Genomic DNA, 13,746 nt, shown 5'->3' with positions numbered 1-13,746 from the left:
ATACCTGTAAAATTTTATATTTTTAAAATTAATAAAATAATAATAAAATAACAAATAAATACAAGAGAAATTTAAAATTTTTAAAATTAAAAATATTGTGTCGTGGTGTACCACGGGTTAAATCCTAGTTATATACAAATTTTATACATACGCCTTTTATCCCATTTTTAATAAAAGGGAAGTACACAACATAGTTTTTGTAGACTTTATAATTATAATAAATGGTTACAAATAGGTTATAGATAGGTTATAGACTAAATGATCCATTTATTAATATTAATGGTTACACCTAAATATAAGGGATATTTCATATTGATAATTGATACTATATTAATGGTAACAAATAAAATCATGGATATTCCAAACTGTATTTTTGGAAGATTTTAGTCATATATCACGTTGTTTCCAAAGATTTTTAAACACAATATTACAAATTTAATTTCCACAAATTGACACAACGTTAACCAAAGATAGATTACGAAATTGATAGATTGATTAGTTACAAGTTAAATAGTGGGTTACAAGTTAGATTACGAAATTAAATTTTAACCATTGTTATAGTATGGGTAATTATCTAGAATCATTAACAATATAAAACTTATAAAATATGTGTTTTTTTCAAACCTTCATATTTAGCATATGATTTTATTGCATAATATTTTATCTAAAAAAACCTTTTAAAAACAATAACATAAATTATATTTTATATAAAAATATAATATAAATAAAATAAATTTCAACCCGTGCTGTAGCACGGGTCTTAATCTAGTTTAATAGAAAAGGCTAATCAAGATGTGGATTAAATTTAGCTAAAATTTTGTTAATTTCTTAATTTGAATGGCCATCTTTGAAGTCAACCACTGCTCAGATTTCTTACTGGTGTAGTCAACAAAAACCCATTCTCACTCATGTCACCTAATTATACAAATATAACATCTTAACATTTATTCCCTCATTACAAAAAAAATAAAAAAATAAAAAATGAAAAAATCCCTAAACACCGTTTCTTAACAATAATAATGAAGAACTTTACTGCGATCTTGCTCACTTCTTCCTTTATTCTTCTCCTTCAAACCTTCCACGGCGTTAAAGCTGGTTTCAACTGCACCGGAAGTTCCTTCCCTACCAATAGCAGCTACCAAAAAAACCGTGACTCTCTCTTCTCTACTCTTTCTGATAAAGTCACCTCAAACGGTGGATTCTACAATGCTTCACTCGACGGAGTTTACGTTCTTGCCTTCTGTAGAAGAGACTACGAGAGGCAAGGTTGTATCGACTGCGTCGAAAGATCCATTCGACAGATTGAAACAAGTTGTTCTAACCGTGTTGATTCGTTCAACTGCGACAGTGACGATAGAGACCGTGTTTCTTGTTTTGTACGTACCACGAATCACTCAACTTATAGGCTACCCGAGTTTGGTCCGGCTACGCTTGATCCGAGCCCTGTTGCTATCGACACATCCACCAAGAACATGACCCTGTTCCGCCAAGAATGGGATGCTATGGTTAACCGGACGCTCGAGGCTGCAACCGTTGACACTTCCACAACGGTTCTTAAGTATTACGGTGTTGTCAGAGCAGAGTTCACTGAGTTTCCAAATGTTTACATGATGATGCAATGCACACCGGACATAACTTCAGACGAGTGCAAGAAATGTTTGCAAGAGTCCGTTACCTATTTTAGAACGCAGTTCTGGGGAAGACAAGGAGGCGGGATTTGTCGACCGAGCTGTGTTTTCCGGTGGGATCTTTATGCCTTTTACGGCGCTTTTGCTAATGTAACAAGAGTTCCTGCGCCTCCTCGAGCTTTTATTCCTCGAGCACACGCAATCTCCGTCACCCGCTTGAAAGGTGAATGTGAATGATAAACATTGTCACTTGTGAAATAATCTGAGATTCTCATTACAAAAAATAATCTTGCAGGAGGAATTATTGCGATTTTCGTAGTTCCTATCGTCATTAATATTCTCGTGTTTATCGGTCTGGTCAAAGCCTATAGTCGGATAAGAAAATCGAACAACAGAATCAATGGTATGTTTTTCTCATGCTTTTCAATTAAAATTTGTGATGCATCATTGCTCATAAATCATTACTAAGTTGTTGTTTTTCTTTGGTATGTACAGAGCAGCAGAGTGATTCTGGTGGTCAATCTATGCTACGGTTCGATTTTGGCATGATACTAATCGCAACTGATGATTTTTCCTCTGAAAATAAGATTGGCCAAGGTGGATTTGGATCTGTCTACAAGGTAAATAAACCTGTTAAAAAATGTTCTATCAATGGTCAGAAGCCTTATAGCATGAGAATCGGGTTTGCAGGGGATATTACCGGGCGGGCAGGAGATAGCGGTAAAGAGATTAAAAAAAGGCTCCGGACAAGGAGATATAGAGTTCAAGAACGAGGTCTTACTCTTGACAAGACTCCAACATAGGAATCTAGTTAAGCTTCTTGGTTTTTGTAATGAAGGAGATGAAGAGATTCTTGTCTACGAGTTTGTCCCAAATTCAAGCCTCGACCACTTCATATTTGGTGAGCCTTTTCACTTAGATGTTATGTGAGGTTTTGAATGTTAAGTATTATTGACGCTTCTTTGGAAATATGCAGATGAAGAGAAGCGTTTGCTTCTAACGTGGAACATGAGGTTCAGAATTATAGAAGGCGTTGCACGAGGTCTTCTTTATCTACATGAAGATTCTCAGCTTAGGATTATACACCGAGACTTGAAGGCAAGCAATGTCCTTTTAGATGCAGATATGAACCCTAAAATTTCAGATTTTGGGATGGCAAGGTTGTTCAACATGGACCAGACTCGAGCAGTGACAAGAAAAGTAGTTGGAACCTTGTAAGTTTGCTCTGTTTTTACAGAATCTGTTAGACAACACATATCTCCTCTTTTTTTTTTTAGAAGTTAGGGCCATCTGTAATGTTATTGTTGCACGTTCGTAGGGGGTATATGGCTCCTGAGTACGTTAAGCACAGAAGATTCTCAGTCAAGACAGACGTTTACAGTTTCGGAGTCGTGCTTCTCGAGATGATAACGGGTCAAAGTAACAAGAACTATTTCGAAGCCCTAGGGCTCCCTGCATACGTAAGCATATACCTATCAGAGCCTTGTTTCTTACGTTATATATTATAATTAAGTTATGATGATAACATATAGGCATGGAAGTGTTGGGTTGCGGGCGAGGCTGCGAGTATCATCGATCATGTCCTGAATAGGAGCTCGACAAACGAAATCATGAGATTCATCCACATTGGATTGTTGTGTGTTCAAGAGAATGTTGCAAAAAGACCAACCATGAGTTTGGTCATTCAATGGCTTGGAAGTGAGACTATCTCGATTCCGTTACCTACAGCTGCTGGTTTCACCACACATCTTCCTGTCGAACTGCATGGAACCAATGCATCGAATCAAGCCGAAGGGGGAGCTGGCACATCGTCATTGAATAAGCTCTCAATCACTGAGTTAAGTCCTCGTTGAAACTGAGATCACTCAGTAAACTCATACATCTAATTATAAGTGTTGGGAGAAAAAGAGAGATTAAGCTAGTGTTTATTTTAGGCCAATGAAGTTCAATTTAATTCTATAAACATTTACTTTTCCTAATCTGTTGTAAAGATTAGACAAAATCACTTTTTCAAAAACACTTTAAAGCACATATTAGCGTAACATAATCAATCGGTCCTCTCATCAGACTGATCGATCGGTCCTCATCATTCCGACTTTGAGTTGTCACATATTTCTATATTTCCCGGTTCTCAAATATTGTTTAGGGTAAAGCTAATCTTGTACTATATGTCTCTTCCTGTATGATGGGAAAAAATTCAAATTTTATACCCAATTAGTACAAATTGTGCTAATTTCAGACTCCACAATAATAGATGTTGACTCATCTGCCAAGACTCGAACTGGGGTCCATTATTGTTTCTAAGCTTGTCTTTTACCAATTGATTCCACAACTACATTAAACCTTATTTAAAACTTTTAATTTGTGTTTTATAAAAACCTTAAAAATTACAGAGAGGTTATAACATAAAATTTTAGGTTCATAAACCTATAAGTTGGACAACGGATCTTGTCCAGTATAAATTTTTAGGTTTATAAATCTTATTCCACGAGTTAAATCATAGAAGTAACAATCAAAATACAGTTATATAATCTTAAACACTAAACAAAACAACCAATTTTAACAAATATAACTTCAAATTGAATTTTATTTTGTTACAAAAAATTATTTTAAATCTAGTAGTACCTGTACCTTATATCTTATTGTATCTTGGTCATCAAATCTATAATAATCTCTTAAGACTTTTAGAGTTACTAGGATAGTACCCGCGTTACGCCGAGGGATTACTTTATATTATATTTTTATTTTTATTATTTTGGCTAATTTTATATATGTTTGTAATTAAAAATTATTATTAATATAGTTTTTGACAATGTTTATTGGTAATATTTTTGGTTTAGGTTTTTGTTAATTGACCAGACTTGTTCAGATGTCACAATTTATTTTATTATTTAGAACGAACCTCAAATTGATTGTTATAGAGATTTGGGACAAAGAAACCTTGAAGTTTTGCAAATGCTTCAGGGAGCAATCAGTTTCCGACCAGATGAATCAAGTCTATCAATTTTAGAACAGATGGAGGATTCTATAAATTTCTTTTGAAAAAACTCTATTCAAAACAAATAACTCAAACCAACATAAATTATATTTTTTTCTAAGGCAAAATTAAGCTAAGAATTTATTTAAAATTTTATAATGATAAACATATATTAATTCAGTCATTTATAGTACTATTAACTAAAATAAAAGTAAAAGTAAGTAACTCGTGATGGAACTTAATCGACGGCATGCTATTTCGGTTTTTTTTATGGATCAAACTTAAAACATTGTTTAGAATAATAAAATAAGACTTTTGTTTTTTTTTTCTTAAAGTAAAATAATTTTTCAGTAAAAGAAGACATGGGAAAGAAAATTCATAATCTTGTATTTTTGCTAATAGGATGTCATTCAAATGGTTACCTTATATATATATATATATATATATTAAAATGTATAAAGTATATAATAATATTTGAGCAAAAGTAAAAACTATATTCCAATTCTACAAGTTTATAAAATGTTCAATATTATTTATCTTAAAGTAAATAATTATTGAAAATAGTCTGCGGCATAGCGTGAGTCTTACCTAATATTCTTAAAGATTGCAAATTAACCAACTTCAATTCTTTCTCTTTTTTTTTTTTGGTCAATTTTTTTTTGAAGAATTGCCATGAAGATTATTATATTCTCCGAGACTCCAACCATAATGAAAATCGAGATCTTAGCATATATAAGTATTCTTCTCTTATTAAAACGATCTGTACGAGAATATATATCTTACAAAAATATTTGGGTCAGGATGACTATGTTTGATATATGTTTTTTTTTTTTTTTTTTTTTTTGTTAAATATGTTTGATATATGTTCCAAATCTATTTTGTTGTGTCTCTAGGTTCTCTACACCTACAATACTATTTTAGTATTACTATTAATCAACTCAGTCATCCCTTAATACGAGTCTTTTTCGGCTAGTTTCTGAAATTGGTTGTAAACCAGTCACGTTATTCTTCTTTATTTTCACATTTACTCATCGGTTGGGCTGATTTGAGAAGAATATGAGTTTGTGGACTCCATTGCAACTTATTTTAAGTCCACTTATTTTAAAAAATAAGCCCAACAAAATATGATCAAGTTTAACAGAAAAAGTGACATGGAAAAAAAAGACTTATTATAGGTTGAGACGTATTGAATTGTATTATTTGAAATATTTTTATTGGCTAAAGATTTTTCTGATGAAAAAAACCTAAAATGCTGAGTTGTCAGATGAGGAGAGTAACACATTCCAGTTTTATTGTATTGATATAAATATTTTTGTAAAAATTAATGGAAGAATAATTTTCTCGCCTCCAACATTGTTAATTAATCACCCAAGACAATCAAAACCAAACGAGGAAGATAACACAGATCTAAAACCGCGTGCTTAATAATTATCATAGAAATTGAAAACGATTGGGTGCCTTGTAGTTGTAGGTGAGAAGAACACATGTCCATAAGAAAGGAGAAGAAGCTTCTATTCTTTGAACGATTTATATTAATTGGGTATGAAATTTGAATTTTATTCTATTTTGGATAAAAATTAGCATTGAGTTTTTGTATAGGTAGAAATTAGCGCTTTTAAAATTAAAATTGTACGGATAAAAAATGACCATTTTTCTCTCTTATGAATAATAAAGAAGCTTTCTCAACTTTGGCAGAGTTGTGTAATATATGCTTAAAAAAAAAATATTGTTACGGTTATATACAAAAATCACTAATCTGTTCGACCAGACCACGTCTTGCAACTCTTCTGCAGACGTCAGGGTTGCGGGAGTTGCACAAATACATTCATTAAACAAGACTTAACCGAAAACAAACACATACATTATTTGCGTTTATAAAATTAAATTTAATTAATACTCCAATCAAAGATCATTGTTTTTCTTTATTTGAAGCTGCTATGAATTATATTTGTTTTGCACTTATCTCTAAAATACTGGGTGGCCATTTTTGCATCTTTAAAAATCAACCAATACATATCTTATGGGTTCGGAGGAGGTCAATGAATATACTTATTTATTTTAGTTATAGAACATATTTTCCTGCTGAAAAAAAAGAAGACAATTTCTTATATACTGTATATATCTTGTATATTAAACATGATGTAATTTAAAGTTTCTAGATTTTGTGAACTTTCAACTTTAACGCTTAGAAGAGAGCCTATATTACTTTTAGTTCGTACGTCTAGCTAGGGCTTGAAAGCTGCTTGAGGAGCACGGCGCGGCTTTGCCATCTTCACATATTTAAAAATCAACTAATAATACACATTTTCTCAGTTTAGAGGTCAAACTAGTAATTAATACCTGTTTTGTCAGTTTGGAAGTCAACTAATATCCGATTGGTCGAGGTTTCTTATATCATAACGTACGCGACTTGTCAAAAAAAAGTCATCAGTTCATTAATGAATGGCATACGCGAAGGTCTGCTCAAGACTTCGATTTCGATATTGGCAGGTCCGGCTCTAGACGTGTGCAAGGTGGGCAAAAGCACCGTGTCCCATTTTTTTAACTATTTTTTCTTCGTATTCTAAGGCCCTAAATTATCAAATAATCGTAAAATAGGGTCCAAATTTTCAAAAGTTATTTATTATTATTATTATTTTTTCAACCAAACATTAAATAAGAAAATAACTCCAAGATTGATTGTCCAAACTGGAGGATAAAAGTTTACAAAATATAATTCTGAAACTAAAGTTTTCAAAGAACGAGCAAGACAATCTGCTCTCACATTCGACGTACGCTGAATCCTGGTAAGAGTGAAAGCGGGAAGAGACGACCTAAAGTGGCTGAACTCATCTAGTAGATTGGAGAAAGCGGGCCATTCATCTGGATACTGCACCATCGCCACTAACTCTGCACAATCCGTTTCATAAGTTTGACAGTTAACACCAGCATTCAAAAGATACTCCATAGCCCAAATCAACGCTTGTAACTCCGAATGAAGGGGTGAAGGGCTTCGTCTAACACAACGTGCTCCCAGAAGTAATGTCGTGTCCTCATCATTACAGTACCACCAACCCAACCCCATATAAAGATCTGAACCCTTCCAGGATCCATCAACCTGACAACAGAAAATGGGTTCCAGAATTTCCGGAGGAACCGAAGGATCCTGTATTCCCGCGGAGAAGGACTTGGTCTTTTCCCACAGTAGTTTATCATTAGTAGCCTGATTAATAACGTCGATTGGCTATGCCTCCGTTCCCTAAAAAACTTTTTTATTCCTAACCTTCCAAATTGACCATATAATCCAAAGTAATCGGAAACAGATATCTGAAACTCCCGATTGAGAAGACGTCCATCAGAATATAAAATCTAAATTCGAATACACTGAATCATAGGGGAATCCATCTGAAAGCTATAACTTTTAAAAAACTATCAATGTAGCACAGGGCCTAGTATTTTTTTGAGTCGGGCCTGGACATTGAAATATGGAAATAACTACATTGTTTCCGATATTGTTTCATTACTGACATCCTGGATCGATCAGGAACAAGTGGATTGAAGTCATGTACATATATGATTTCCAAGGACCAAATCAAACGTGGCAAAAAAACAAAAGTGGCTTCAAAACTTCCATGTAGCAAAGTACGTGGACTACGAGGTTTCAAAAATTGGTCAAATCCAATAAAAATGGTGATAAGATTCAAATATGGAATCCTCCATTGATAATTTTAAAACCTCAAATAATATTCGTCTTTTTAAATAGTATAAAAATGTTTATTTTTGTGTATTCTAAAATCTTCTAATGATAATTTTAGCACCTCAAAGTTTTCTAAAAAATATAAAAAACTTCAATGTTTTAGCACCTCAAAATTTAAAACCTAAAATAATTTTAAAACCGTAATTTTCGGTTAGTAATTTTAAAATCTCCAATTTAAGGAGTGATTGGTTAGGAGGGCTTTCAAAACTTTAAATATTTTTTAACAGTTTTTACAGTTCTAAATTACCCAATCAGTTTTTGTTTTTAGTTTTATTAATTAAACATTTTTCTTAAAAGTATTTTACTCAATGATTTCAGAGTTTTTAAAAGTTTGGTAAACCTAATTTTTAAAGTAATAATAAAATAAAAGTCAACAGTTTTTTATTTTTTGTTCTTCCCCATAGCTATATGTATGAAAACTCCTATAAAATACACAAATAAATTAATTTTTAAAAGAATTTTAGTTCATTTTAAGATTCATTTCTCTACATTTTCAATAATATTTTCACAGTGAATAGTATACCAATCAGTCATAAATGGTCATATATTTTTCAGAGTTAAATACTTAAAGTGTTTACAACAAAAGTTTCTGCACCTAAATTCCATACAACCAAAATCTTTACAACAAAATTTTTGCAGTTAAAGTCCATACAACCAAAAGTTACAATCGTTACTAATCATCCTTTATTCTTTCAAACCTCAAACAATACTAATCTCTATATAAAAACAACAGTTTTTAGCTTTAAACTAACAAATTTGGTAGCTCACATATCTACAATCATCACTCTAGACGAATAAGTAGTTTGGTAGTTCCAATATTATTAATTTATAGAGTTTTTATTGGAATATTTGTAATCTTCCTTGTATTGACGGAAAAGTTTCTCTGCAACTATTACTAATATTTCGATTAACAATTTTTTTTTTTTGTTTAATTAACCATGATATAAGTTGCAGTGTCCCTTATATTATGAGGAAAAAAATAAAGTTGCAGTGTCCCTTGCAAAACATACGAAAATCATAGACTTGACAACTTCAACACAAGTTTGGAGCTCGAAATGTACGTAATACATGTTTAGTATTCCAATTTAAACGAAATTGACCAATACACATTTTGTGGAGTTAAATGTGTAACCTCTTTCTCATCTCATCTACTATATAAATACAATAACAAAGCTCTAAGATCTATTACATCTTAACGATAACAAAATAAAACAAATTTAAATATAGTATATATTTTTTAAGTTGTATCATTTGACATGGGGGCATGCCCTACTTTGATGATCATCCTCGCTTCTTCTCTTTTTCTTGTCCTTCCAAATCTCGAAGTCATTGACGCCGTCGGGTGTACCGGACGCTACTTCAACGGTAGATACGGCCAAAACCGTCAGAATCTCTTCTCTACTCTTGCTGAAAAAGTGGTCGCCAAGGGTGGATTCTACAACGCTTCACTAGGCGAAAGTCCCAACAGAGTTCAAGCTCTTGCCCTCTGCGCAAGAGGCTATGAGCGACAAGCTTGTATGAGTTGTGTCGAAAAAGCGACAAAGGATATAATACAACACTGTCAACAGCGCAGTTCGTTCACGTGGCAGCAAGACGACAAAGACGATGTTTCTTGTCTTGTAAGCTCCTCAAACCACTCAACTTTTGGGAATCTCGAGCTTATACCTGCTATTGGCTCCCCAAGTCCACTTAGTCTGAAGTATGAGTCATCTAAAAACATAACCCTTTTCGAACAAGAATGGAATGCAATGGCAAACCGGACCATCAAGGCTGCCGCGGAAGCTGAAAAGTCGGTACTTAAGTACTATAGTGCCGTAAAAGCCGAGTTCACCGAGTATGAAAATGTTTACATGCTGATGCAGTGTACACCTGACATAGCGTCACATGATTGCAAGACATGTTTGGAAGAATGCGTGGCGCTTTTTAAAAAATGGTATTGGGGAAGACAAGGAGGCGAGGTTAATCTCCCGAGCTGTTTTTTCAGGTGGGATCTATATCCTTTCCATGGTGCTTTTGGTAATTTAACAAGAGTTCCTGCGCCTCCTAGACCTCCGGTTCAGGAAAAGGAAAGATGTATAGCAGGAAGAAAGATAGGAGATGGAGGAATTATAGCAATAGTTGTTGTTTTTACTTTCATTAATCTTGTGGTGTTTGTTGGCTTCATCAAAGTCCATGCACGAAGAAGAAAATCACACAACATAAGCAGTGGTAGTGCAGCGTACTCTGATTCGGATGGTCAATCTATGTTACGATTTGATCTTGGTATGCTCTTAACAGCAACCAATGAGTTCGCGTGTGAAAATAAGCTTGGCCAAGGTGGATTTGGTACGGTCTATAAGGTAGTAATAACATTTTTTATACGAATGACTTATTGATTGACCTTTGTCTTGGATAGTTAACCGATCATTAAACGGGTTTCAGGGGACATTATTTAACGGTAAAGAGGTAGCAGTGAAGAGACTGACAAAAGGTTCAGGACAAGGAGATATAGAGTTCAAGAATGAGGTTTCACTCTTGACAAGACTGCAACATAGGAATCTTGTTAAGCTTCTTGGGTTCTGTAATGAAGGAGATGAAGTGATTCTTGTCTACGAGTTTGTCCCCAACTCAAGTCTTGACAGCTTTATATTCGGTGAGTCTTGGTAAAGTAGCTGTCATTTTCGTAAATATTTGGAAACTTTTAGTATGAAAATGTTTCTGTGAACACTGTAGATGACGAGAAGCGTTCACTTCTTACATGGGAGTTGAGATACAGAATTATAGAAGGCATTGCCCGAGGTCTTGTTTATCTTCATGAAGATTCTCAGCTGAAGATTATTCACAGAGACTTGAAGTTGAGTAACATCCTTTTAGACGCTGAGATGAACCCTAAAGTAGCAGATTTTGGGACAGCTAGGTTGTTTGACACTGACGTGACTCGAGCTGAAACAAAACGAATAGCTGGAACCCGGTAACAAATATATTAATCAAGTTTGAAGACACATTTAAATGAATCAAACAGTCATGACTTAATGTTATTGGTTTGCATATATGCAGTGGATATATGGCTCCTGAGTACCTGAACCACGGACAAATCTCAGCTAAATCTGACGTTTATGGTTTCGGTGTTATGCTTCTAGAGATAATAAGTGGTGAAAGAAACAAAAGATTCGAAGGAGAAGGCCTTGCAGCTTTTGTAAGCGCTTATTCACATATCAGTCTTTGTTCCATTTATATATTGCTATTCAAATTAAACTTCTGTAGAGAAAGTAAAAACATTTACATTTTCTTGGTGCAGGCATGGAAGAGATGGGTTGAAGGAAAGCCTGAGATTATAATTGATCCTTTCTTGATGGAGCACCCAAGAAACGAGATCATCAAGTTGATACAAATTGGTTTGTTATGTGTTCAAGAGAATGCAACAAAGAGACCAACCATGAGCTCTGTGATAACTTGGCTTGGCAATGAGACCATCATCGTTCCTTTACCTAATGCTCCTGCTTTCACTGGAAGTCTATCCCAATTCGAAAGTGCTACAATAGCAATGAACGAAGATGTCTTTACGGAGTTGAGTTGTCGTTGAGTTGTCGTTGAGTTATAAATAATTTAATTAAAATACTGTTTTCGAAAGCAAAACTACACAATAATCCTTCTTCAAGGAACCTTTCATTGTACCTTTATTTCCTAAATTTCAGCTCAAACCACAATATCTTCATCTTTTGCTTCTGTTTTAATTTACCTATTTTATAGTGATAACTAACTTTGCCATATTATGTGATCAAAGGTCAATTAAAACCTAATATATACTCAACCACGATCTAGTGGTATCGTCGTAACACTTCATGATCGAAACCACTGAAATTATGAAGATTAAGTATAGCTAAGACAAAGAATAGTTTGTGTTTGAAAGTCACTAACAAAAGTTGTAGGTTAAAAAGTGTTTAAATCAATCAATAAAAAGCATTGGATATAGGGAATCATCAGAGATCTATGATAACAAATGTAGAATATTTAGATGGAATGCATTAAGTACCGTTTTTGAACTCAAATCACTAGTGTAAAGCTAACCCGCTCCCGCAACGTTAACTATCTATGCAATGAATTTTCTAAACCCTAAACTTCAGTCTGAATTCAGCTTATCAAGCAAGCATTAACAAGGTTCAAGTTTGATATGTTCACAAAGTGTCTTAACTTCAACTCCCATTGGTTAAAAATTACTTTGCTCACCTTTGTTATTTTCAGGAAATTCAACAACATGTTTGATGCCTAGATGAATAAATCCTAAGAACATAAACTAGGTAACTACTCTACTTCCAGCAATAAGAGCAACAAAGATGAAGAACAACAAGGTCAATTCCAATCTAACAACCTAACATCAATTATATCATAAATCTCTTTAGAAATCCTAAACCCAACAGAGAAACTACTCAGACATGGAGATGAAAGAACAGCAAATCAATGATGAAGAAAACATAATTGAATTGCAAAAGAATAGAAAATAGGGTTTAGAAATCTTCTCCCTTCAGCTCTCAATACAAAATAGTCTCAGAAAATAAAGCTTGTCCCAAGCGTGTCCCTTGTCCCAAGCGTGTCCCTTGTCCCTTATCCCAAGCGAAGTCATGCACCTATAACTACCATCACTTGAGCTCATTTGCGACTTTGGGGAAAAAAAGAAAAGACACCAAAACTCTCTCAAAATTTTGAGTGATCTTTGAGTAAGTATCAAGAGAGTTTTCGATCAAGAGGAAGAAGAGGAAAAGGATTCGCCGGAGCTAGAGGCTAAGAAGGGGAGGTGAAGTGCTGTCAGATCCACGGTGTGGTGAAGCAACTTCAATCAAATCTCTACTTAAATCACTGTGAGTTGCGGTTGTGTGTTCGGACGGTGCATGAGCTTGAACGCTCATGTATCTATGATATGTCTATATTTTGTCTCCTTTTAGCATATGTTTATCATGCATTTAGCTAGGACAACTGATTGTTTTGCAACATTTTCTAGTCTTTCTATACACTTTGCATGTCTAGGTAGTTCTTGCATCATCCTTGCATACATTGTGCATTTTGGAGTATTTCAGGTATCTAGGTGACGTTGGGAACACATCGCTCAGTATCACCGTTCGAGTCGCTGTTCGACGTCGTTCGAGTCACCCACTCGAGCAACACCTTGACCGTCGATCGAGTCGTCACCCACTCGAGCAACACCTTGACCGTCGATCGAGTCGCCGTTCGAGTCGTCCTTCGAGCCACCGGTAGGAGGATTAAGCTTTCTATGTCTTCATAAACGTTGTAGAGAATTGAGTCATCTTTCCAATGCCGTTTATTTCAAGCCAATCGGAGCTGTGGTTTAAAAGTTATCATCGTTTTAGTGGAAGCGTATACATCCAGCTCGAGTCGCGCCGTTCGAGTCGACGTCACTCCACTCGAGCCAA

The 13,746-nt window shown here is 34.4% G+C and overlaps 2 protein-coding genes across 3 annotated transcripts; both read left to right on the top strand.

Moving 5' to 3' along the window:
* The first annotated feature begins 910 nt into the window (after window positions 1-910).
* Window positions 911-3,657, top strand: LOC104748080 (cysteine-rich receptor-like protein kinase 38). Its single transcript, XM_010469776.3, has 7 exons — window positions 911-1,851; window positions 1,924-2,031; window positions 2,124-2,248; window positions 2,319-2,529; window positions 2,605-2,842; window positions 2,947-3,088; window positions 3,161-3,657. The coding sequence occupies exons 1-7, from the start codon at window positions 1,020-1,022 to the stop codon at window positions 3,479-3,481; spliced, it is 1,977 nt and encodes a 658-aa protein (XP_010468078.2). The 5' UTR covers window positions 911-1,019; the 3' UTR covers window positions 3,482-3,657.
* A 5,868-nt stretch (window positions 3,658-9,525) lies between these two features.
* On the top strand, window positions 9,526-12,039 carry LOC104716953 (putative cysteine-rich receptor-like protein kinase 39). Of its 2 annotated transcripts, XM_010434442.3 has the most exons (5): window positions 9,526-10,680; window positions 10,763-10,973; window positions 11,054-11,291; window positions 11,378-11,516; window positions 11,619-12,039. In XM_010434442.3, the coding sequence occupies exons 1-5, from the start codon at window positions 9,598-9,600 to the stop codon at window positions 11,901-11,903; spliced, it is 1,956 nt and encodes a 651-aa protein (XP_010432744.1). In that variant the 5' UTR covers window positions 9,526-9,597; the 3' UTR covers window positions 11,904-12,039. The 2 variants fall into 2 exon arrangements, with proteins under 2 accessions (XP_010432744.1, XP_087336184.1); XM_087480058.1 differs by having other exon boundaries at window positions 11,378-12,039.
* Window positions 12,040-13,746: the final 1,707 nt, after the last annotated feature.

The sequence above is a fragment of the Camelina sativa genome, chromosome 2 (assembly GCF_030686135.1).
Source record: "Camelina sativa cultivar CO46 ecotype springtype chromosome 2, ASM3068613v1".
NCBI classification, from domain to species: Eukaryota; Viridiplantae; Streptophyta; class Magnoliopsida; order Brassicales; family Brassicaceae; genus Camelina; species Camelina sativa.
Note: the sequence above shows the minus strand (reverse complement) of the source record. Positions and strands in the feature narration are given on the sequence as shown.